This window comes from Danio rerio, chromosome 14, assembly GCF_049306965.1.
Source record: "Danio rerio strain Tuebingen ecotype United States chromosome 14, GRCz12tu, whole genome shotgun sequence".
NCBI classification, from domain to species: domain Eukaryota; kingdom Metazoa; phylum Chordata; class Actinopteri; order Cypriniformes; family Danionidae; genus Danio; species Danio rerio.
Genome location: NC_133189.1, coordinates 36,212,423 through 36,240,069, shown reverse-complemented (window position 1 = coordinate 36,240,069; position 27,647 = coordinate 36,212,423). Strand labels below are relative to the sequence as shown.

The following is a 27,647-nucleotide window of genomic DNA, read 5'->3' as shown; positions in this document are numbered from 1 at the left end:
TTATTATTATTATTATTACTATTATTATTATTACTCTATTATTATTATTATTATTATTATTATTATTATTATTATTATTATATCGCATAATAAAATATTACTTATACTATAAATAATTTAATAAAATGTGACATTAAAATGACACAATGATAAAATACTAGAGTTAAAGTATAATTTTTAGCATAAATCCTTAAAATTAAAATCTACCTGTTTCTTTGAGTAACAAAATATATTATACCATTAAACTTAAAAAGATTCTTAATTTATTTTTACTCAAGCCTTTTTAAATTTAGATATGGAGTGAAACACATGCAAACTTTGATGTCAGTAGTGAGTTTAGCATTGAGAACTTTAAAATGCATTCGGTAAATTTAGTGATATAAGTTATAAATAAACTTAAATATATGAATATACAAATAAAAAAAACAATATGCAAAGCAAATATAAAAATAATTGTGTGCTACAGTATGTTACTAAAATTACAAAAAATATTTGAAGAGAACAATCAAAGCCATGTAGGCCTAAACTATTGTACAATATATATATATATATATATATATATATATATATATATATATATATATATATATATATATATATATATATATATATATATATATATATATATATATATATATATATATATATATATGAAAATAACAATTTAAACATTTTGAAGGCATTCGCAGGTCCAATAATATTACGTTTTATATTATGATGAAGACAACACGTTGTTTCCTAAATTAAATACATGATGTCAACTATGACAGCTAAATATGTTTTCAGACATTCTCTAGCACCCCCTCGCGGATTCAATTTGAAACGCCATCGCTGCGTCCCAGGGCTTCTGAGTGCAGTTTTTAGTGTATGCAGTGCGGCGCTAGATGTCGCTGTCGCCGTGTGTCTGCTGCTGCGCGCACCCGGTAGAGCAGTGGCGTCCTCGCGCGCCTCTCATGTGTCAGCGCCAAACAGCAGGGAAAAAACTTCGGCAAAAATGGCGGAGGGTGCAACGTCTCTCAAAGGGTTGCGGGCGCAAATGGGTAAGAATTCAATGATTTACAACTTCTTTTGGCAAGTTCTCGTTACCCAGTCCAGTCATGTGACACATCTTTAGTGCTGTGGCTTTGTTTGGAGGTTGTTTGGTCGGCCGAAGGTTTAAATCCGTTACTTTCATTGAGGCGGTTGAGGGGGAAAGAGTTAGCGGGCTCAGATGGACGGATAACGGCCAGCTAACTGCTAAACTTACTACAGCAACCGGCAACAAGTTTGTGATTGTTCTCTAGTCTGGTCTTGTGGAGTTTAATGCTCATGTCGCATCAATTAACGAGGTTTTGAGGCTATGTTGTGTCCGTTGGGTCTGTATGGAGCTTTCATATAAGTGATGTCTCGCTTGACAGGGACACATCATCATCCCATCTCATCTCCATGTCGTTTTGTTTACTACTTATAGTGTATTATTTCACATTATACACCATAAAACCCTAAAATGTTCCTTTAAACGTGTGTCAATGAGTTCTAAATGCACTTCCCATTTGAACGTTAGCAACAATAGTGAAACTAATGTCGAAATGATTCATTGTGTAAACTATAATTACCTTATATCGATTTTAGTTATTACAGTTAGCTTTTGCTATTGAACTGTACATGTAAACAGCATCAGTGGATATTTAGTAAATATTTAGCTGTATCTGTCGTTTGATGAGTGTTTGACTTGCGGATGCTGTTGGCCATCTTGGTCAGTAATTGCTAAACAGGATGTCTACATATGACTCTCATTACACTTGCAGATGGACTCATAACCTGATGCTGTACCATCCGATTATTTAACCATCTCATTATTCAGCATCTTTGCAGTTGTCATGTGCAGCAAACCAAACTCTGTTTACTAGTTCCTCCCTCCTGGGAAAACATGCATGCTTTGCATGCTCGTCTGCATTGCTAATGAGGAATGATTTTGTGTATAGCTTGTGTAAATAATAGACTGGTAACCTTAGCTTTTACTTTGGCCTGTGGTTAATTTCATAGAGTGTTAAAAGTTTTTAAGGCCTGTTGTGTAAGGAACATAACAGCCCTGGAGAACTTCTGCTTTTTGTGTGCCATTTTATTATTTTTCATAGTTGTTAAGCTCATTGAATTGAGCTCATTGAATCGTCAGAAGCAGGTCACAGTGTGGTTACAAACCTCAAAGTGGGTTCACATCGAGATCTGCATCCTGGCAATGCAGACATAATGTAGGGTGGAGTTTAGTGGTCCAGAAACTTCACATATTTGGTCAAGGCAGCCTGCAAGTGCTTGAATGCCAGTAACTCTGTTTTAAGGTCTATTTATTTATTTATTTTTATTTTTTTGTGTGTGTGTCCAGTGCATTCTTTGCATTTAAAAAAAGTTGTTATTATTGAAGTGCACAAAATATAATGACTCTTTAGAGTCATGTGATATTGAGCTGTTTTGTTTTTGTAATCCACCAGGCTTGTTATAAGTCAATATTAAAACTGGTAGCACCTTTGTTTATAGGGCGTGCTCATCATTCTAGGCTGTCAGAATGAGGGCTTTAATTCTCCTTGTTACTTACTCTGTGCCTCTCCTCTCTTGGTTGTTATTTGAAAGTCATTTAGACTTTGAAGACTCCAGTATACACTGTCGAAGACATTTGTGAAGCAAAATATATTATTCCTTTTTTCAGCCCTACAGGTGTTGTATGCCGAGTTCTAGAGATATTTGTTTAAGTACTGAGGCAGTCAAATGCCTGTGGCAGCCTTTCTACTAAATCATATTTACATTGTTTTTTTGCATGTTTTGCAACACTTTCGAAGTGAATTGGTTAGGAAATGACAGGAAAGGTATCTAGTTTTAAACAGAATATGAATCTGGTAATGCTTTACGTTGGATTTTGTACACATCAAATCAGAGGTAAGATTGTTTACTACACAGTCGTGGTTCACTGACAAGCTTTGAAATGTTGCATTTAATATCGCTCAAGCTTTATTATCGACCCGTAATAAAGATTTTCTTTTAGCCATTAGCACTGATGTTTTTGCTTCCTGGTGAACTAGGGCCCTCAAACCCTCTAGTTTTTCACAATTATTTGGTGAAGTTTTTTTTTGGACTGATTTTGTGGTGGTAATTCCCAGGAATTTGAGGACAATTTTGCTATAAAAATATATATAAATATAAATATGTTCATATAATATATTATTTATCGTATTAGGTAGCCTACTATGTTAGGTGTTAGGGCTGCTCGATTATGGGAAAAATCATAATCACGATTATTTTGGTCATAATTGTAATCACGATTATTCAAAAAGATTATCAGTTGAACTCAAAATTATTTGTCCTCCTGTGAATTTATTTTTATATATAAATATTTCCCAAATGATGTTTTAACAGAGGTTTTTTTTTTTTTTTACAGTATTTCATATAATATTTTTTCTTCTGGAAAAGGCTTGTTTGTTTTATTTCAGCTAGAATAAAAGCAGGTTTGAATAATTTGAAACTTATTTTAATAGCTCGATATTATTAGCCCCTTTAAGCAATATAGATGTTTGATTGTCTGCAGAAGAAACTACTGTTATACTATGACTTGTCTATTTACCCTAATTAAGCCTTTGAATGTCACTTTAAGCTGAATACTAGTATCTTGAAAAATGTCTAGTAAAATATAATGTGCTGTCGTCATAGCAAAGATAAAAGAAATCAGTTATTAGAGATGAGTTATTAAATCTGTTATGTTTAAACTGTGCTTTAAGCATCTTCACTGTATTTTTGATTTTATTATTGATTAATAATAAAAACAGTTGGCAGCAGCAGGTATATCGCACGCTGTCACTTAAAGAACGGTGGGGCTCTGATATGGTTTCTCTTTCACATGTCGTTTGATTCTCAACTTGTTAGTTTATTACACAAATGAGGGTTATTATCAATAGTCACTAAACACCGCGCTCTGACACAAATGTGCATGTATTTGACCATTAAAGCACTCACATTAAGATCGCGTTAGATGTGTGTGTGCTCTGCTGTCCGAGGCTAAGCGCGGCGCGCGTGCAAACTCACACACATGCTACCTGTCAGAGGCTAAGCACGGCGCACACACACACAACAGCACATGCTCTTTTGCGCTTTTAAAAATATGAATGATGCGCATCCCGTGCTGCAAAAGTTACATTACAGCACATGCTTTTAGTCATTTTCACGTGGAACTAAGCTTTGCAGAGGCAAAGAGTTTTCACACCTGTACAACTGGAAGGGTGGCGGTACATGATGGAATAATCGTTTATCTCGATTAATGGTTTTTCATAATCGTTAAAAGCCAAAATCGAAATCGGATTTTTGATTAATTGCACATCCCTATTAGGTGTGCAATCTGACACGATTACTATGACTCTAATCATGAAAATAAAACTTCTTTATTTTGGACTCTTGCCAAAACAAGACCTAAAACAGATCTAAAATGGAAGAGATTAAGCCAAAGGAAGGTTGTATAACTTATTTCGATCCACGATCTTACTTTCTCTTTCTCAGATTTCGCTCCATGGAGCATCTGACATCATGTACCTCACTCTGGACATGGATCTTTGAACCAGTCTCCATGATTGTAAACTACTTGCTGTTCTGTCCGTTCCACTGCTCCATTTGATAGATGTTTGCTCACACTTTCTTTTGCAGTCGCCTAAAGCAAGTCAAAAGCACATTCATTCATACATTTTCTTGTCGGCTTAGTCCCTTTATTAATTCGGGGTCACCACAGCGGAATGAACCGCCAACTTATCCAGCAAGTTTTTACACAGCGGATGCCCTTCCAGGCACAAGCCATCTCTGGGAAACATCCACACACACATTCACATACACACTCGTACACTACGGACAATTTAGCCTACCCAATTCACCTGTACCGCATGTCTTTGAACTGTGGGGGAAACCGGAGCACCCGGAGGAAACCCACGCGAAGGCAGGGAGAACATGCAAACTCCACACAAAAACGCCAACTGAGCCTAGGTTCGACCCAGCGACCTTCTTGCTGTGAGGGGACAGCACTACCTACTGCGCCACTGCCTCACCGTCAAAAGCACAAAACGCCAAATTTGCACCATAAATTGCCTAATCCCATTTTTGCATTGACTTGACGTGTAAATCACTTGTGCCTCACCCATGTCTGCTTGCTGCACAGCCCCCCCTCCATGAAATGTTATGATTGTGAGGGCGCAGATGAGAAGTCATATTTCGAGAGACACTGAAATACATCATGTGCGAGGCATATGCATCGTCTATAAGTCATGTAAAACAATTAATTGCAAACTGAAATAAATCTGATTTAATTGTATGGGTTGGAATTGGATGTTTTATGAGATTTAAAAAATCGGATTATTTTGTGTTTAAATTATGAATTTTGCAGGATCACAAAAAAATGTAAGACTTTTTGGTAATTTTGCCATGGATTGAGCAAACACAAAATCGCAAAAAACTAGGGAGTCTGGTTGCTGCTACATCTGAAAGCACATGAAAACACTGCATTCAATAAAAAATGTACAATTTTACTCTAACTTCGTAACTTCAGTCAAGTGTTTGAAATAAATCATTCCATGAGATTATTTCATAGTCATGTGATTATTAGTCACATTGAGACAATGAATAAAAGTTAAATCTTCTGTTTATTCAACAACAGTCATAGATTTTTTTTAGGATTTCTTAATCTTTCTTTCTTTCTTTCTTTTAATCTATCTTAGGGGGGTTTATATTTAATGCTATAGGACATGGTATTACAGGCAGAAAAGCATGGGGAACAGAGAGAGGCAAATGATCTTTAGCACACTGATTGTGTGAGTTTTAAACTCTTTCTGCTTTGATTTGTCATCTCATGCTAGCATTAAGCACTGTTGGAAAGCTAAGGCAGAGCACCCTAAAATGTAACTTTTAAATCTTTTTGTCATTCTAACGTCAGAGTGCTGTGTAGTGGAATGCAGCAGAGCAGTGCAATGATTACAGGTAATGTGGGTGAGGATACAATACGGCCACTTCTAATTATTGGGTGGGAACTGATCCAAAAAAAGGTATTATTGTTACGGACCTGCACTGTATACTGTGATAATGGCCTGTGGTTTACCTAACCAATAGTGTTAACAGTAACAAAATATGAGATAAAAACATGTTCATTCAAGCAGATGTTTTATTTTTGCTTTATCCTACAAATCTTTGAGCTTTTTATCATGACTCATTTTTCGTGGTTAGTCCATCAGGTGAACTGAACAACTTTTTGTCAGAAAAGCCTCAAATATTAAACTTATATGATGGAAATATCAAAATCTATTAGTTAAATGATTTTCCATTGGTTAAACACTTTTGTGCAATGAACCATGTGAAATTACACCTTTATCAATCATTAAACTGTGACTATCATCATAATGTTTGCAAATCTTGCATTTTAAAAAAAGATGCGTTTTCAATGAACCTTTGCTGCAAATGTGTTGTGTACATGTCAATTTACACTTGCTTAAAAGTCCAGAGGTGGTGTTGATGCGTTCATTAGCCTATCGGAAGCAAGAGTGACCTACTGTTCGCACGTCATCATTACCATGCTGTCTCTTGAAATAGCTCAAGCTTACATAGCCCAAGTGTCCACACTAATCCTGTTCAAGAACTGCATTGTGGATAGAGATAGGGTTGTGTTAACCAAGCAGTCACTGTGTAGTCAGCTAGATCATCTTGACTTGTGTCATATGTATTGATGCGTTCAATTAATCAGTATGCTGTTGTTTATTATATCTGTATGGTTTAACATGCCTTTACAGAAATGTTGGATATTTTTAACTCATCACTTTTAAATGCCACCGCTAATGCTAAAAGGTGTGGCAGTGCCCGGCCAGGTTCAGGTAAACACAAATCCAATCTATTATTTCTTTAAGACCAATTAGTTATTTAGGCAACTCATCAATAAAACGATTTGGAAAATATGTCTTTCTGTATGTTTATGTAAAATCATAGCTCTGTCTTCTGTTCAGATACACATTTTTGGACAGTGCAGGCACGTTCCTCCCCAGGCATCTGCCCTAGAGCACTTCCTGTTGTCCCAATAAAAGTCTCCTACTGCAGCAAAAGAGAAAGAGAGTGAGGCAAACGGTAACAGGACCCCACTGAGCGCTGACTCTCCCTGACTGCTGGCTCTTCTTGGATGTGCATGGCAGTACATAGAGAGCACACTGTTGCTATTTGTATAACCGTTCTTTGTGTTCTGTCAGACTGAGTGAATGAGGGTTTGTCAAACAGCCCATCTTGTCATCTGACAGTTTGAACGAGGCAGCTTGTCAGTAGGGATGATGAAACCCGTGTCTGTATTTATTAGTGTGAGTGTTTTTTCTCAAAATAGCATGTTAATGCTCAATCATCAGTGGTCAGTAGATGTTTAAATATCGAAAGAAATAAAGATCTTTGATTGGTGTCTATGGCAGTTGCATATCAGCAAAATCTTGAGTGTCTTAAATACATCAATGCAGTGCAATGCATTGTTTTCTTCAGACAAATATTTATTTTATGTAGAGGATACTTTTTAAATATCAGCATTGATGGATAAGTTTTGATTAGCAGATGTGTTAGAGGTGGGACTTTTATTTAACTTTTTTTTCAACACTGCTCACATTCTCCCTTTTGCTCACCATCATTTTTCAATTCAATCTAATAAGAATAGAAGTCTGTCTAATTATCACAAGTGCTTAAAGTAATCAAAATGTATACAAAGTAGGGCTGGGCGTCATGACAAAAATCTCATATCTTGATATAAGTGATCCTATATCCTGATAACAATATATATCATGATATAGCTTTTTTTTGGTAATGTTAATCAGTTAATTATTGCAGGTTGCGGTTTATCATTTTAGCAAATATTTGAATGACTAATGAACATTTCATTTCACAGAACCTGCACACTTCGATTTAGCTATAAGATCTTAAGTTGTGCGATTTTGCATTTTCAACGTGGCATTTTTCTTATAAAAGATGAGATGCGTTAGTCTCAAGGGAATAGTTCTTTTTCCATGAGAGAATTCCAGAAATCAGCAAAATTTGAACAACCCCTAGTTTTTTTTGCATCTCATCAAACTTTTTGAGAGCGTGTTGTGTTCTAATGTTGTTCTTAAAAAGCTTTTTTTGTCTATTTTGACCCATTTATTCAGCTACCAGCCCTGTTGTTTGCTGTGTGCTCATCAATAGCTGCCTTATTTCCTTTCCAAGATAGCAGTAAAGACTTAGCAGCTGCTTGCAAAGCACAGATGTCTGTGTTTGTCTGTTGCATTGAAACATATTTTATTGGCCTATAAAGAGCATGCAGACTAATTGCAGTTGAACTAAGGAACAGATTAAGGTCAGCTTGGGCTTTCCTCCATTGTCTTTACATTATAACTGTATGTGCGAGGCCTAGATAATGTCTCATTGTGTTTGTCCATTGTAGGGCCGGTGTTGATTTGCATGCCGTGTGTCGCAGAGGCCACAGTGTGAGCTTCAGAGTATGACTCAGATGGTGTTTGCATATTCAATGATTCTGACGGACTATGGCCTGAGTGCTCTTCAGACACATCTTCTCATCATAGTTCATCCTGTGCTTCAAATGAAACATTAAGAAGTGGAAAGGACAGGAATAGCAGCTTTCTGTAGATTTATGATTTCCATAATCTGAAAATCCTCACATATAATTAACTTATAAAGCTAATTATTTTGTACACATGATTAAATTGTTGTTTGCAATAATGTGCGTGAATATTTAACCACAGAGAGACTCAAACTGTTAAATATGAAGCATGGATTCTGCTTGTCTTTTTGAAAGAATTGTGGTTGCTTCTCCTATACACTGTGAGGATGTCTTAGCTTCTCTAAGAATCAGTCATATTGGGAAAAACTGACATTAATTTATTTTTTTGCAATACACATTGCAATATTGTGCATACTTTCACCAGCTGACTTGGGAGGAAAATCGTAATTTTTGAGTAATTGAGATAATTTTGTAGAGCATTTATAATAGAAAATATAATCAACTAATAACAAGCATTGATAAATACAGTAGAGGGACATGCAGATAAAATAAACAATGCTTTATAGCTTTCTGTGATTCTAGCAGTATTCTAGTTGTACAGTCAAATGTAAAATCTTATATGCATAAATACAATTTATCTTTCTTAAAATATACAAACATAAAAATTCATGAAACCCGAATGCTTGAACTGGCTTAAAATACTAACATGGGCCTTTAATCACGTCTGGTTCGGCTCAGCTGCCAAAACCAACCTCTGTAGACTACAGCGAATAGTCCAGACTGCTGAACGTATCACTGGCACTACCCTTTTTACTAGGGGTGTCACGATTCCCCAAATTCTCGATTCGATTACATTTTCGCTTCTTAAGTCACAATTCGATTCAATTTTCGATTATAATTAATTAATTAATTAATAACAAATTAATTATTTGTAGCTAGGGTTGTAACAATATACCGGTATGACGGTTTACCACGATTTGAATGTGCACGATTATCATACCATGAACAATTGTATATCAACGGTTTTAACCCTTAAAGACCGAGACAGCCGCCCGCGGCTAAAAATAAGTATTGCTCTTAAATGTTTAATAACTTTTGATCCGCTGATCCGATTCATACAATTCAAAGATTGGCATAAAGAAGAGAATCTCAGCTTTCCAGTACATAACATTCGCTCCGGAATCAGTGCGGTTACGTCATCAACATTTGACAACGCTGATTTGACAAAGAAATGCTCGTCACTGTGTCTCCGGACAAATCAGACATGATACATTGATGCATTATCCCTCCTCCATGCCCAGATTGGTTCAAACTCGCTATATCACAACCAATAAGCATAGGTTTCGCTTTTGTTTGTGGACCAAGCTTTTTGAACAACACGGAATAAGAGATAGGCATACATTTATGCGCGGCTAAATAAAACGCAAAAAAAAAAAGTTTTGCATGAAATAATTCTCATACTAAGTACTTTTGCATGCACAGCAGCACAGAAACATGACAAAACAGTGACACAGCAAAGACGAACTGCTGCTCTTGCTGTTTTCAAAAGACGCAAATGAAGGTGCAGCTGTTTGTCTGCATTGCAGACAACCATATCCAAATCCATATCGATTGACAACCATATCCATGCTGGCACATAAAACCTAAGGATGTTCCATATTGAATCTAGTTTCGTTATGTAACTATTTATAGTATAGTAAATATTTATATCTATTTTTTACTGAGGATTTGCACCATGTTTATTTGGACTTTATTTGGACTTTGACACATTATTTATTATTTTCTTATTTTTATTTGTTCATTGTAAGTGGTGTTGTTTATAGTAACTAAAAATATATTATTTGGAAAAAGTCAAATTTGCTTCACTGTTCTATTATTTTGTAACATTTGTAACATACCGTATAACGCGAAACCGTCAAACCGTGGTATTGTTTTAGACGATTATCATACCGTGAAAAATTCATACCGTTACAACCCTATTTGTAGCCTACAGTTTAAACTACCTGACCTGTATGGTCTTTGTTTTACCCATAAACAAATCATACAGTAAATGAATAAAGGCAAGTTACACACATAATTACCACCTGTCAATCACTTTTTTCTTGTGAATAGGCAGTGATCTGTGTCGTTATTATGGCGTCGGTAAAAAAGGTGCACAACCAACAGGAACCAGCCAACAGTATCTGAGGTGTTTGCTAAAATGACTAAGTACTAGTGTGAAAGTAAAAGATTGAAGCAGTCTTAACTAGGTTAATTAGGTTAACCAGGCAGGCTAGGGTAATTAGGCAAGTTATTGTATAACGATGGTTTGTTCTGGAGACAGTCTGAAAAACAATTAGCTTAAGGGGCTAATAAATTTGACCTTAAAATGGTTCATAAAAAATTAAGAACTGCTTTTATTCTAGCCAAAATAAAACAAATAAGACTTTGTTCAGAGGAAAAAATATTATCAGACATACTATCAACATTTCCTTGCTCTGTTAAACATCATTTAGGAAATATTTTAAAAAGAAAAAAACAACAAAAGGGGGCTAATAATTCTGACTTCCACTGTATATATATTTACAGTAATTTTTTAATGTTTTTAAGAAAACTTATTCAGTTCATCAAGGCTACATTTATTAAATGTAAAGAATGTTAAATTGTTAAATATTTATCAAAATTTTAAATAACTACTTTGTTATTGTATGTAGTTTCAAATAAAATTATTACTCCAGACATTATTGCTTTTATTACGATCACCATTAATAAATATAATAATAATTAATATTAGTGATTTCTGAAGGATCATGTGACTGGAGTAATGAAGCTGAAATTTCATCTTTAAAATCACTGGAATAAATGAATAAATTAAATGATAAACTACTTTTGAACAGTTATTTTATAGTGCAACATTTCACAATTTGTATTTATGATGAAATAATTGCAGCCTTGGTGAGCAGAAGAGGCTTAGTTTAACATATTTAACAATCTTACTGACCCCAAACTTTTGAGCAGTTGTGTATAGAATATTTTGTAAGCAAAAATGTGCACTTTAATTTTAACAACCCACAGACATCGTCACCGAATATAAAGCAGAGGTCAGACTTTCTCATACATACAAAGCCTCATTTCAATTTTCAGGTTTTGTAAAAATCGATCTATTGAATTAATCAATCTAATAAAGAAACGTTGGCTAGAATTCTGCATTATAGGCTTAAATTATAGAGAGACCTAGCAGATGAACCGAGATCAATGTAAATCTTTCTTTCGAGCTGTCAGTGTGGAAATGAACAAAACAACAGGCCTAATACAACATATTATACGATTAAAATATGGAAAAATTAACAGATAGTAATTTCGGTCAATTTTCCAGACGGATAAACCGAGATCAGGCTGGATAAACAGCTCCCGGTAATATTTCAGCACGCTTTCACTTTCGCATTTACCGGTAAGAATGACATCTGGCCCTGCTCATCATTCTCTCTTCATATAGCCGTATATATGGCTATTACACGATTATAATACACTGTGATATAGCCTGGGTCGTTAGTTCGTTGCATTGTTTTGTTTTCTCACTACAATCGATCCGCTCAGTTGGGCAGAGACCATCTCATTCAGGCGATCTCGGACTGATTGATTTGGCGCGGATGTGAGCGCAACTGCTGGATTTATGCCAAACAAACTAACGGGGGAAACGAGACAGATTCCGAAACAAACGTCTATGTTTGAGGCAGCACTGTACACTGGCCCGAGCGTCTCGCACGCTGGCTCCGGGCTATCGGGCAGTCCTTATTGTCGAGCCCTGAAGGTTTAAGCTCTGTCGATGGGTCTCCTGCGTCTGCACAGTTTAACAAGCACTTCAACAAGCGTGTTTTTCCCGCTTGGCAAGCCAAGCTGACGTGACATGGGTGCGTGGCAGCATCGACGATTCTATTTTTTGATTTGATAATCGAAATCGAGCATAAATTTCGATCGATTTTCGATTAAAATCGAAATCGTGACACCCTTACTTCCTACACTTCAAAAACTGTACTCTTCCGGAGTGAGTAAAAGGTAAAAATCACTCTTGATGCCTCTCGCCCAGCACACTACCTTTCGAACTGTTATCGTCTGGTCGGCACTTCGGAGCACCAAGCAAAAAAACAGCCAGACACAGGAAAAGTTTCTTTCCTCTGTCCATCTACCTCATGAACAGTTAAATAATATCCCCCAACTGTGCAATAAATATGTGCAATACTTTCTCCTACGCACTTGTACACACTTTATATCAATATACAATGCAGTTCTTTCTATGTTCACATTTGTACACAGCACACAGTATAACCAGTATATTTATAACAAATCTGTAATTCAACATTCTGATTTTTTTAACTAACTGCATCTGTTTATTTATCGTATTTATTTTTTTCCATATTTATTTTGTGTTTTCACTTGTCACTTTATGTGCAGTAGAAGCTTCTGTAGCCAAAAAAAATTCCTTGTGTGTGTGAAGCACACTTGGCAATAAATCTTATTCTTTTTAAAAAAGCATGCAAATGCTTACATTTGAAATTGTGGAGTAACTGCAAAGTGTAACTATCTTGTGTTTTTCAACTGTGGCTACTGGTCAACTATAGCTCTGCCTCTACATGGCAAATCCTGCGATGTGACTATTGTGAATGAATCCATTGGAATGTCTGAAACAATATATTGTGCAGCCTTTATGTACACACAGAAACATGAGAGTATTCATTCTTGAATAAAAGTTTAGTTTAACTTGGGGAAAAAAAACTTGAGAAATTTGAGGATTTTTGTAGAGTTCCTCACAATTTAGTTTTGGTTTTAAAAAGCAATTTCTAAAAATGTTATTTCTGAATGGAATATGTAATATGTTTTTTTTTTTCTCATTTAAAAATGGAATTAGGGTTAAAATAAATCGGATATCACATTGCTCAAGCTTTCTTTAAATGTAATCATGCAGGTGTAGGATGCTTTCACTTCGGCAGGAATTACCCAACATGCTATTTTGGATGTGTCAGTAGTTGCAGTTGACAAGCTTAAGCTATTTTTAGGGATGAGCAAAACCCGACTTTAGTAAAAGGCTTATTGCTGTCTGAACCTGTTAAATTTTATATAAATTTAATGGTAAACAAAATAATGTTCGTAATAATACATAAACAAAATAGCAGTAGTAATAGATTTTAGTTATTGTATATGGCATAACAATCACTGTAAAAATGGGTTCCACATAATAGATTTGTGTAGGAACAACATGAAGGAATTAAGTTAACTTGTATGTTTTTACAAATTTAAGTAGATCGAATTAAACAATTAAGTTGTCCCAACGACATCTTACAAATTATTTAGTTTCAGCTCCTTGTAAATAATTTGTTTTATCAGTAAGCAAATGATTTTCCTTCATTGATTGTTTTGTTGTAGCTGACTATTGTTATAAAGCCCTGATCTGCAGGTTTGGTTGTGCATCTGATGCTTGCCCCTGTCTGCTCCCACCTTTACTTGACTATCTCTCAGCAACAGTTGCTATGCATTTTCCACACAGATAAATCAAACCAAGCAATCTCAGGCAGGCTCTTATATATAATGCCACTATTAAAAGATGATTTTGTATTTATAACAGTATCTCATGGTGTTCTTTTCTCGCCTCTTTAGTCAATAATTAACTTATTAATAAATTTGTTTATTTTTAGCCTTTATTGCTGTTTGTGAGCTTAGTCCTTCATCTCTCTCCTGAACATTCACGATTTTGCAGTTAGCAATTCTTATAAGCCCAGGTTTTGCAGCCTTTTTATATGGTTATGCAAGTGTGATAGATTAAAAAATCTTCCCTTTTGGAATCTCAGTTGAAAACGTCATCTTAAGTTTAAATTTCAAAGGATGTTTTTTCTTACACATAAACAGTGTTTAGCTGATGCAACAATGAAGTCTTTGTTGTTTTTGTGCTACTGCATCGCAATAAAACAAATTGATTTTATCAGATGAAGAAGAAATAATTAAAATGAAATACAGTGTTCTGTAAAATAATTGTAAGACAACATCGTTTTTTGATCTCTTAAGACCAGATGTGTTCACATTTGTTGTGTCAGTTCTTTTTTTATTAAGCCTTTCTTTAATATTAATAATAATATTAATAGCATAATTCAATATTATATATACATTATCTGTTTACAGGGTAGTTTACATATTATAACATACCTAACGTGTGTGTGTGTGTGTGCGTGTGCGTGTTCGTGTTCGTTCTATAACATTCAAATCTCAGGGCTTGCAAAATCTGCTAGTCTGAAGTCTCTGGGTTATTGTTTTTTCAGTGGGGCTTCGTAAAGCATGGTGTAGATAAATTTTGGTAGTAGCCCGACTGAAAAAACAAAAGCCCTGGGACTTTGCAAGTCCTGATATTTAACTCTTCTGCCTGTCATTCATGCAAATACGGTTATCATGTTTAACCTCTGTTAGTCTCATTAGTATTGATCAGATAATCCCCAAATAACCAAAACTAGGCCTATGTGATTCCTCTAGTAGATGTTTTTTTTTTTTTGACTAGTTAGTATTTAATAAACAAACTGTATGTATTTAGTGTTTCCTAGCTTACTTATCTTGCTGATTTCTGTATCCTGTGTAGTGCTGACACTATATATGTTTAAAAGTCAAACTGTTGAGATCGTTTATGTTAGTAATGTACGTTTCCAAAAAGCTCATAACCCCCTCTGTTTTATTGCTGTCAGACATCCGGTGGAGCCTCATCATGCTTTTCTGCTGTGTCTGTATTTTATGAGTACTCAATGATGGCCTTTGGGCCTGAAGATCCCTCCAGAAAGCCTGGTGCCTCATTCAGAGTCTTTGTGGAGCTTTCAGTCTCACAGTGAACCACAAGATCACCAATATATCAAAACATATTCCTAATGAGCATAAACCAGTGTGCTGTAGCAGAAGTTAGAGCTAAAAAGATGGAGATGGCTTATTCTCAGCCAGTAAAACATGCCAACTGCTGCCCTCTCTTCAGCTGACGGTCTATCAGCAGCATCTTGATTTTCACCATACAGACATCACATGCTGCTCCATCGCCAGCTCAACAAACACCCTCTCTTTTCCCTCTTTTTCTGACACACTCTGTGGAGGGAGAGAAGAACTGTTACAAAGGCACACGGACTTGTTGATCGTGTTTTTTTCCCCATATCCTTCCTTCCTTTTCTCCTGCCTGCCGCAAGGCTGCTGTCTGAAGAGCTTTTGAAAGGTGCTTTGTGTTGAGCAGATATGAAAGTCGAAGAGATTTTTTGCTACTTTTCCATCAAGCAGTGTTTTCAAGACTCTCTTGTACAGTAACTTAATTTCAAGCCATTCAGATGATCAATTGTAAATAGTAGATGTTTTGCTGGAATTAAAAATTGTTTTCACTGAATCAAACATTTTAGAGGCATGGAGCCACATTGTCCTAGATTTTACTTAATAACCTTTTCCTTTCCTGTTAAGTTTCTATAATGACAGCAAATCACGAAGGCAGTATTGCTCGTTGTAGAAATTGGGAACATCTCAACTTTTTTTCAATTGATGTGTCAGCCAATCAGATCGCTTTATGCAAATGCACCAGCTCAGACAGTAGTCGATTGTGGACTAATTTTATTGGCTGACGCTGCTATGATGATCCCCTCAGCCCTAACTTAAGACACGCCCTCTGTCAAGCGTTGTCAAGCCCTGTATGAATTGAGCGTAAGGATGCTTTCACACCTAGACATTTGTTTTGGAACCTGGTGTGTTTGCCCGTTAGCTTGGTTTATTTGGGCATATGTGAATACTGCAATCGCACTCTGATTCGCTTCAAAACAATCAGTCCAAGATCTCCTGAATGAGGTGGCCTTGGTGTCGGTTTGGTTGAAACAAGCTCTGGAGCTGATGGATTGTAGTGAGAAAGAAATTTAATCCAGCAAACTACTGGTTAATTTGCGTTTTATGTCAAATATGAAAGTGAAAGCATGTTGAACTATTTTCATGCTGAAAATTGACTAATTTGCCATCTTGGTTTATCTGTTAGTTCTCTCTTTAATCTCAAGCCTATAGCACATAATTTTAGTCAACGGCTATGTATGAGAAAGTCTTACCTCTAATTCATAGTTGGTGATAATTTCTGTGGGTGTTTAAATTAAAAAATTAAAACTAGGCATGCACCGATACCATTCTTTGGAACCGATCTAATCCTGATATCAAAATTTCTGAGTATCAACCAAAATGGGTCTGATACTGATGAGTTATTTGACCATTTGCTCTGACATTGATCTGTTGTGGTTCAGCTTATGATGGCGCACGTCACGGCTGCACAGCCGGTCCATTAAAACGCACAGCGTGCAACCCTCCGGTATCTGTGGACACTTTCAGAACTTAGCAGCACAAAGGGTAGAAACCAGTGCTTTGAGGATCTGTCCAATGTATTGTTGAGCCTTTTTTCATTTAAACTTTCAGTTAGGCCTACTTTGTGTGTGAAGAGCAGGTAATAACACTTTCTACTCCAGTATTGCAAATGCGATCTGCTGGTCTAACAGACGCAGCTCAACATCATTTAGAAACCGTAATGAACTCTTTGTTGCAGGTCAAAATGAACCCATTTAATGCAAAGCTAAATCCTTTTCTCTATTAAATATTTAAACTAACAGGAACAAATAGTCTTGGAGAGTTTTCATGTTGTCATGAACCCAACACGCAGTTCGAATTTTGAATAAATGGAGAATGATTGACAGGCGCAGCGGCAGGAAGCACTGAAATGAACATGAATTTAAGCACTTGAATATTCATCTGTGCTCCACATTGAACTATAGAATGGCTTCAGAACATTTAGGATGTAGTAGGCATACATAACAACTTTCTAGGCCTTTATAACAGGCTTACCTTCATGGCTTTTGTTGGATTATAAGTGACAAAATAGATTGTATTTGGATTGGTACCAGTTGACTGATACCCGATCCAGCAAAAATATCAGTATAAATCCGATGTTCGATGCAAGTATCGGGATTGGTGCATCCCTAAAATTAACCATTTAAGATTAAAGCTCAACTTTTTACTTATAATGTTTTTATTGCTCATCGTCATGAAATAAAATAATGGGGTATGACAGCGGAGCAGGAAAAATAAACAGCAGAACTCTGACCAATGTGAGGAGAGTTTACTCGCACATGACTTGTTTTAACTATTTTGGTCTGGTTAGAAACTTTGCCATGTAAAAGCGAACCGCACTAAGAACAAAAAGCAACATTGTAACAATTTTACCGGTTTTCGGAATAAAAAAAACGATCTACAGGTGTGAAAGCACCCTTAAAGAAAGTTTTTTTTTTTTTCCCTAAGTTGTATAGCCATAGTTGTGGCACTTGTTTATATGAATTTTTCTTTTTTTTATGTCAGCTGCAGCTGCGCAGGCGCAGGCAGAGGAACGGCGCAGCCAGGCAGGAAACAGCCCAACGCCAGCAGCTCCAGCCAACACAACAAAAAGCCAGACCAAGCCAGGTAAATGATCTCCATTCATCTCCAAGGCCCCTTTTGTTTAGAAAATGATAATATTTTTTCATTATGTTGTAATGATAAAGATTGAGTAGTATGAAGTTTTTACTAAACTAAACATGTACTCTTTTGCATATACATACTCTTGTCATCATACTGTATGTGTGAAGGATGTCTCATATAAACGAAAAGCACATACACCATTAGATTTACACTGAGTAATCATTATTTCTCAAGTTTTTTTTTTTTTTTTTGCCTTGGTTAGGTCAGTAATTATTGTAATTCGACAGCCTCGCCATTCATTAATGCTGTTACAGTTGTTCCTGTAACACGTTCCACACACACACCCATGACTTGGTGTCAATACTATATCAGGTGTGGTGAGCTCATAGCTGAATCTGTTACCTGAGCTTCGCGTAAGAGTATGCAAGAGGATTATATGTGCATCGGATACTAGTCCAATCTGCCGTGAGCCATTTGTGGCCCAGGAAGTGTTCAGATTTCACCTGATGTGCTAGTTGTGTGACGTTGTGTTGTCCTGTTACGTGTTTTCAGTCATTGATGGTGCATCCCTGAGGATAGACGACAAACTCCGAGTAGCCAAAGAGAGGAGAGAAGAGCAGGAAAAGCAACATGGTGACAAAGCAAAAGATTTCATTCAACAGGTGTTGGCAACCTCTGGCATGCATGATAAATACATAACTCAAAGAGAACAAGAAACAATTTGTTTGCAAACAATGATGAGGTCATTAGCGTAATTTATTCATGCCAAGGTGGAAGCTGGACTCAATATGACTGTATGTACTGCATTAATTTGGAGGTGTGTGTGATAGTTGCACAGTAGTGACAAAACTGGTCTCATCATGTAAAAAATGGTTGCCAACCCCTTACATTGTTGAATATTGTTTATTGTTTTTATTCTCTCATTGTAACAAATTGTGCTAACACGCACTGTTTGGCTCGTTCAGCGGCCCGTGAGACTCAGCTGTTGGAGAGAGAGCGAAAGTCCCGGCTACAGGTGGAGCGACAGATGGAGGAGAGACATAAGAAGCTGGAAGAGCAGCGCAGGAAGGAGGAACAGAGGAGAGCTGCAGTGGAGGAGAAAAGGAAACAGAAGTTAGAGGAAGAAAAAGTAAACTTTCATATTGTTACTTAGTGTTTTGCTTATCTATCTATCTATCTATCTATCTATCTATCTATCTATCTATCTATCTATCTATGTATATATATATATATTTTTTATATATATATATATATATATATATATATATATATATATATATATATATATATATATATATTCTTTTTTTTCAGAATTTGTGCCTATTTTATTTTAAAAATAATGAATAAATGCTGTTCTTTTGAAAAGCAAAACCCGGATTCAGCAAAGTAATAAAAACTTTCTTGAGCATGTCAGTGTGTTAGAATAATTTTTGAAGGATCAAATGGGGTTATGGCAGCTAAAATTCTGCATCTCCATTAAAAGTCTGTATTGTTTTATATATAGACTGTACTATATACACTCACTGACCACTTTATTAGGTACACCTTACTAGTACCGAGTTGGACCCACTTTTGCCTTCAGAACTGCCTTAATCCTTTGTGGCATAAAGTCAGTAAGGTACTGGAAATATCTGGCTGGACATCCATGATGATAATCTCCCGTTCCACCACATCCCAAAGGTGCTCTATTGGATTGAGATCTGGTGCCTGTGGAGGCCATTTGAGTACAGTGAACTCATTGTCATGTTCAAGAAACCAGTCTGGCCATTGTCCTCTAATTTCTGGCATCAACAAGACTTTTGCACCAACAGAACTGCCACTCACTGGATATTTCTTATTTCAGACCACTTTCTGTAAACCCTAGAGATGGTTGTGAGTGAAAATCCCAGTAGATCAGCAGTTTCTAAAATGCTCAGACCAGCCCGTCTGGCACTATCAAGCATGCCACATTCAAAGTAATTTAAATCACCTTTCCTTCCCATTCTGATGCTCTGTTTGAACTGCAGCAGATCATCTTAACCATGTCTACATGCCTAAATGCATTGAGTGGCTGCCATGTGTTTGGCTGATTAGAAATTCGTGTTAACAAGCAGGTAGACAGGTGTACCTAATAAAATAGCTGTTGAGTGTATTTTCTTTTAAATATAGTAAAAATATATATAATTTCACAAGTTTTACTATATTGTAGATCAAATAAATCATTCTGAGCTTGAGAAATCATAGACATGTAAACTATAGCGTATATTAATCTTCTACTGCAATTTTAAAATGCCAAAGAGGCTTTTCCAAAAGGCTGTATAATCCTCTACACACAAAGTATAATGTATAAAGCCAAGCAAATTCCGAAGTCTGAGCTCAAACCAGCTTAATATTACAGGACTCCATTATTGTCTGGTTCAGATAACCAACCAACTAATCCATTTAAAGATGAGTATTTTTGCAGGCCGCTGCCGCCTCTTAGGCCTATTCATTGACTATTAGATCTGGGCTACGCCAATGGTTTGAATGGATTGCGTTTTGTTTTTTGGTGAGCTGGTTCAAAACGTTGAATGAAATGAAACGGGTGATTTAGCTCTTTTTGCAGTCTCACAGTAAGAGTCATGTGTGCTTTGTTCAATATCTGACTTGCAAATGAGCCTGGACTCATGGACTTTGTTTTAGTATTGACACCCACATCTTTGCCACAGTCCACTGCTATACAGCTTAGAGGATGCATCACAGCTCTATTTGTCTAACAAAGTGTGTGTGCCTGTGTGTAGGAACACTATGAAGCCGTGATGAGACGTACACTGGAGCGCAGCCAGAGAGTAGAGCAGAGACAGAAGAGATGGTCCTGGAGTGGACTTGCAGACTCTGACAACAAAAATGGTACAAATGCATTAACATTTAGATTGTACAAGCACCTGATTATTATTCAACTGCTTGTAGTCATGCATTGTCCCAATATACGCCCAATTGAGTTATGACTGGGGTCAAACAGAATCTGTGGACATTTTTTGCTATTTCTGCTAAGAATTTTGTAAAAAATCTGCTGCTTTATGCAGAATAATTTAAGGAGTATCATAACCAAAGAAATTTTTTTACTTTTATTTAATGTTTACCAATGCAAATCTAATTAGATCCACTTAATTGGTAAACAAAGCAATTCTCATATAATACATCTACTAAAAGACAGAAAATATTGCTTTATAAACTGTATTGTAAATGAACAATATCAATATTTTAATTACTGTTATTATATCACAATAGTATTAGTGAAACTAATTTAAAAGCAGAATAAATATAAAATTACACACATTTGCACAAGTAAATACAAAGACACAATGATGGGCAAATTCCTGTGCGCACAGATTCCGTGTAGGCCTTATAAATTTAAAAATAATATTTTTTTGACAAGCTTGTTTTTTGTGATTTGATGTTAAAGGCAAAGTGTGAAATTTTGTTTCTAACAGTGCACTAACAGTGCTCTATAGTCCCACCGTTTCAGTCCCCTTTGTGCCTGAAATATACTCATACATGCATCCATGAAAAACAGTCCAGGCACACTTGTGTAACTGACCAAATGAGAGCTCACAAATCGTTTTATGAATGCATTCCTATGAAGAAAAACTGGCAAACTGTGCCTACATTTACACAAATGTACCTTAAATATTAACATTTGAACCTCATTCGAGTCAGATATGGGACGCCAAAAAGTTTGCTAATTTTGGAATTATGAAATCTTTCAAATTTTACTATAAACATACATAACAGTAAGATATTCACTGGACATTCACTATGCTCACAAAAGGTCCATCTGTTCATCAATATGAGCTTTTCCCATTCACTGTTTTGTTTGTGCACACATTACACAATAATATTAGAAAACAAAATACAGTAACTAACTTTTTTAACATGTAGTAGTTAATTCCTGCTTGCACACAGGTTAAGGCTGCACAATATATAGTTTCACATTGATATTGCAGTGTGCGTATTCGCAATAGTCAAATCTCAAGATATGCAATGTTCAGTCTGAACTACAGTTGCTACAGAAATATACTGTATTTTACTGTATATGATTTATAGAAAAAAACGTTTTCTTAGAATTTTTCCCTTGTTTCTAGTACTAATATCTACATTGCAAATCGTAAGCGAGATTATTCTACTTACACATTGACTGTTTTAAGGAAAAACCCTTAATTTTGGACTATTTTTTCTGAAGTTAAAAACAACAATATTGTTACTTTATCTAAAAATATTTAGATATCTGGCCTAGAGACTAAGACAAAACAAAGAAAAGCATGTTTAGCATTGTAATTGTTCAATTTCTGTCTCTTAATACTGTTAGACGCCCCCACTACTTTTCACTACTTGTGAATCTTCTGACTGTATTCATATTGCAATATTTATAGCAGAAAACTTAAATTTCGCAGTATCAGATCAATTTCCTATATTGTGCAGCCCTAGTACAGATGATGTGGCCATTATCTTGCATATGTATACAAATGCGCAATTATTTTAAAAAGACATTGCTATAATTTACCTTCATGTAACTTTTACTAGGGTTATTAGATAATTAATAGGATTATAGTTACATTATAGCAAAATATAAAGATATATAGTTCCTCCCTAAAAAAACAAAATACAGTGTCCATAAATGTAGTAGTACATTTGATTTTCCTAGAATCCTAAACAAATTTGACACTTTACTTTTTATAAGGCATGTTTTTCTGTTGAAGCTATGTTTCTCTGTGCAACAACGCTTCTGGATGGACATCTCATGTTGTAAGCAGCGTTTTTCCACCCCTTTCGCTCTCTCTCTCTCATGCTAGAGAGTCTGTTTCCAATAGCGACCTGTGTGTCCCTGCCCCTCCCACAGGTCAGAGTGACAACGGCCCTACCTCCTCCCCGATTGCTATAGTAATCTCTCCTCCTTCTCCAGCCTCCAAGCCACCCAGGAATCAGACGTCACAAGGTGGTTAAAATGATTTGCCTGCACATCGGCGTGGCTTGTCACAAACTGCACACTCCTCGTCTTCGCTCAGTTGTGCACTAATCTATCTGGGGCTGTACTGGCTGTTTCTCATTCACTCGCTAATTTGTTTATAACTACATTTTCTCCACTTACCAGGGATTATAACAAAAAGTATTTTCTCCGAAGCACCTAACTGGTTTCTGTTGTTGAACTAACATAGTTAATCCTGTCTATTTAGACTGCGTTATTGTAGTTTTGCACCCCACTGATGTATTAATACACTGTATTAATACATAGATATGTATTTCTGATCCTTTTTTGTTATAGCTAGCATTCTCTAATTGTTGTATGTGCAGCTGTTACCCTGTCCTTAATGTAGATTAACCAGCGTGTATCAGAGTAATTAACAATAGCTTACCACATGCAAACTCCTGTAACTCTAATTCCACCCCCTGTCTGTGTGTGCGTATTTACCCTCCCTGTAGACAAGCGCTCTTCCTCTACCACCAACCTGAAACAGACTGACTCAGTCATCAGCAAGCGTCTCTCCTCATCCTCTGCCACCCTCCTTAACTCTCCTGATAAAAGTAAGTGTCCTCCCTGCCCTAGCCTCCCCTTGCTTATCCAGAATGTATGTCATAATAAGATACATAATAAGCACGTGCTTTGTAACACAGGTGTTTTTCGCTGTTGTTCACTTCAAGATTATTGCAGATTTAGCATGTGTGTTTGTTTGAATGGGCCGTTAATGATTTTTGCAATCTCAGCAACGTATGATTTTTGGAGACCTGCTGTTTTTCTCTGCAGTTTCCTTTTCCTCTAACAGGAGCAGCCAGCCATGACTCAGAGTTTCACATTGTTTGTGTTTCTTCTCTACAGAGATTTTAGTGGGGTGTTACAAAAGTTTAAGGTTTTGCATCACTTTTGTGTTGATGGATTTATGTTTGAAGTCTATCTTCAGTCCCTCATATGCGAGACTCATGTTCTTGATTCAGGAGTGAGCTTTCTTTTGTCCCTCAGGTGCAAAGCGGAGAAGTTCTTCTTTGAACCGGTTGCCTAGCAATGCTCCTCAGGCCTCTAAAGAAGCACATAAGCAACCTCAGATGGAAAAGACAGGTGCCAAACTACCAGAGCTGCTCCTCATTTAAACGGATAGTTCTAAAGTTAAAAAGTCTCAGACATATTGCAATATTCAATAATTCAGTATATCATGATAATGCACAATAATAATTAATATCGTGGCCAATTCAAAATACAGGGAACAATTGTTTATTATTCAAACTTTTAGAGTGCATTTTAAGATTATTCAGAGTGTAGTTGCAAAGGTGTATATAACATTGTCGCATGCTTGGAGACTTACTAGTTTAAACATTAACATCCTCACATCCTCATCTAGCCTAATACTGTACATGCTGAAATATTGATTTAAAAATTCTGTGACTATTTATAGGGCTGTTGTACATTAACACTGTTCAATACCAGTTAACGTTAGCTAATTTAGCTAAAGTTTTTATTCATCTTAGGTCATGGTAATTTATTATTATTGTCAGAATTGTTTTACTAAATGTAGTTAATGACTTGAGTTCAGTGATTTTAATCCATTAACTAAGGTTTACTAATGGGACTTTATTGTAAAGTGTTGCCTGTTATGTTTTTTAATCATTTTAAAGTTTTATTAGATTAAAACATTTGTTGACTCCGAATATGTATATTCAATAAAGCAATACACTCTAGCATTTTTTGTTATTATATGTGTAAAAGTAACCGTTTTCCAGCTTAGGTATAATACTGTCTACCAGTGTTGCCCAAACTCAGTCCTGGAGGTTGGAGAGTTTATCTTCAACCCCAATCAGACAGACCTGAACCAGCTAATCAAGCTCTTACTAGGTATACTAGAAACTTTCTGACAGGTGTGTTGAAGCAAGTTGGAGCTAAACTCTGCATGTCACTGGCCCTCTAGGACCGAGTGTGAGCACCCCTGCTGTATACCTTGATAATCACAACAAGAATATTAGATACCATCATAAGCCTATTTGTTTGTCTTAAATGATTGTTGGTTATAAAATAAACCCATATAGGCAGGTATGCAGCAGTAACCGTAATTTTACATTATTTTTAATTTTAGGTGAACAACCCCTTTAGCATGTCTGCATAGCTAGCCCAGAAATACAGAACAGTAATAGACAATCACAAGGTCTTGTATATGCTTTTTTAAATAAAGAAGAGGACTTGATCCTTTAATTAGCTTGCTTTAGCTCAGTAGTTTATTTACACACTGTCACTCTGAAAACAAATTTTCAATGCAAATAAGCTTTTTACAGAGAAAAACCTTACAATTCTCTACATTGTAAATAAACTGAATCCTAAATAGAATTAAATTTTGAGTCTCTATGCATTGTTCTCATTAAAATACCCATTTCCTCATTTGCTGAAAATGGCAGATGTGAGTTTAGAGACAGAAGAGCCCTTGCTTCCTCAATGATTCTAATGCTGCCCTGTCCACTCTGTCTGTAGGCCCAAACCTGAAGAAACGCAGCTCCTCCCTCTCTCGAGTGGGGGCTAAAACACAGCCCACCACCAAACCAGAGAAATCCACTGCAGATGAATCAGGTGCTCAAGTACAAACCGAGACGTCTTAATTTGCCTGTTCGCTGTTTACTAATACATAAGCGCAACTGTGTTTGCTTCAGTGGTCCGCCTTGCTTTCGAGTGTCAAACAGCAAAAACTTGTCATTGGGTTAATGAGGGATGTTGTGGGTGAGAGCATGGGGTTTACAAGTTTGCTTTATGACTGTAAACATGCAGCATCTCTTTTCCTATGTTACTTTCTTGCCTCGACCTTACATTGGTGCATCAGTTCATTGTTCGTTCAGAACTGTAACCGTTTGCTAATGTTGATGCTGTTTTGTCCACACACACACACACACGAGTTGGTGCTTGTTGCCGCCTTGAGCTTCCAGTTCGTCTTAACCTTTCCTTGTTGCTTCTTCGTTCTCTCAGGGAGTTCTCGCTAACTGACCTACTCACCAGGAATGAGCTCTTTGTGTATGCTAATACAAAGTGTTCTTGTTTGTGTGAATGTTGTTTTTCTTCCCATATGACATTAACCATGGAGTCTGGCCCCTAGTGCCGTGTTTGTTCTCAGTGTTTGTGTTTATCTGTTGTCTTTTCAGGTCTAAAATTGACTGGCTTTACATGAACATATTTCTTTGTATTGTATTTAAGTTCTCATTTGATTGCTTGATATTTAAAATTCCTGTTTGCTATCTAGTTCCCCTTGAAAATTAAATGGCCTTCTGATTTGTGTCATGATGGGCAGAGTTTTCTCATTATAGTACACATTTTTGTAGACACCATCGTTCGCTATACTGAAAGCAATACCTCATTAGCGAGCTCCCTTAGTCACAGATCAAAAGCTTGACAACCTCACCCCCTCTTAACAAATAGGAGCACATCTATGCAGTGTTAAAGGGGAAAAGGAAATAAACTGATCGTTAAAAACACACATTATTTTCCTTCAGTTTTGAGTTTTTGTTTTTTTCTTCTCCCCACTCTGGTTTTGTAACTCTTGTTACAAACATGGATCTCATCATAGCAAGAGCTTTTTGAGGCTATTCTACTATAGTTTTGCAGTATCAAATTATTTTGGTTTCATTATACTTTTTGTTTGCCTAACAATGTTCTGTAAAATTGCAGTAGAGATTACATTGAAGTCAGAATTTGACCTGAAATCTTTTTACATTTATTAGGGGTCATGAAATGCAGTTTCAGATTTTACCTTTGAAGCGTACACTTTACAAAAAAAAAAATCAGAGATTCAGATAATTCCTTCATGTCTAACACAAATCAATTAAGTTAACTGATTTGCTTTTGCAAATTTAAGTGGATTTGACATGAAACAATTAAGTTGTCCTAAAAAACTTTTGTTCATTTTTACATAACTATTTTTTTTTAGTGTAAGTTTTGCTCAATAAAAACAAAACAGTTGTTAGTGGGAAAAAATTTATCCTCAATTTTTAGTGGTGTAAGGGATCACAAATCTCACGGTATAAATCACCATTTTTCGGATCAGCAAAAAAGGGTGCTTTCAGTCTATACAAAAAAAATTACTGCAAAAACTATTTTTAATTTTAATAAAAACAATCAAGAAAGAACCAGCTGCAAAAGGGAAAATAATTAATACGAAAAATGATCTTCACTACTGTTACTGATAAGGTCAAATATAGAAATCTAACATCTTGTACAACATATATTTATTTTCAATTTATGACTCAACAATTTACACATAAAACTTCGTTTCATTTTACGTGGATCATTTTTGAAAACCTATTCAGTGACATATTTTAGTGGTTGTTTGTTGCCACCTATTGGTTTAACAATGTAATTGCTACAACATTCACCAACGTCGAGTTCCGTTAAATGATGATTTTAATCTTTACCATAAACATGTGTTTAAATCTGAACTATAAACTGTTCTCCCAGTATTTCTGTTATTTAATTGTTTATTATTAACTGAAAAAGTGTAAAAACTGAATCTATCTTGATCAAACGCAGATTTGAATGCAGCGCTCCGAAGGATTATTAACACATGCAAGTCTCACCACAACTTTTTACTGTCATTATTATATTTTACAGCCAAAATGCTTTCATACTCGTGATTTGAATGACGTGGGAGGCGATCTCTCTGCAATTGTTATAAATGTTGGATTAAACTAAAAG

At 36.0% G+C, this 27,647-nt stretch overlaps 1 protein-coding gene across 1 annotated transcript in view; it reads left to right on the top strand.

The window, feature by feature from the left end:
* The first annotated feature begins 978 nt into the window (after positions 1-978).
* The window catches only part of map7d3 (MAP7 domain containing 3), a 49,623-nt gene continuing 22,954 nt past the window's right edge, over positions 979-27,647 (top strand). The window contains exons 1-6 of the mRNA XM_001922471.8: positions 979-1,040; positions 17,876-17,977; positions 18,527-18,607; positions 18,940-19,103; positions 20,734-20,842; positions 23,414-23,515. Of these exons, the coding sequence (XP_001922506.3) occupies positions 995-1,040; positions 17,876-17,977; positions 18,527-18,607; positions 18,940-19,103; positions 20,734-20,842; positions 23,414-23,515 (604 nt within the window). The 5' untranslated portion in view covers positions 979-994. The remainder of the gene's footprint in view (positions 1,041-17,875; positions 17,978-18,526; positions 18,608-18,939; positions 19,104-20,733; positions 20,843-23,413; positions 23,516-27,647) is intronic.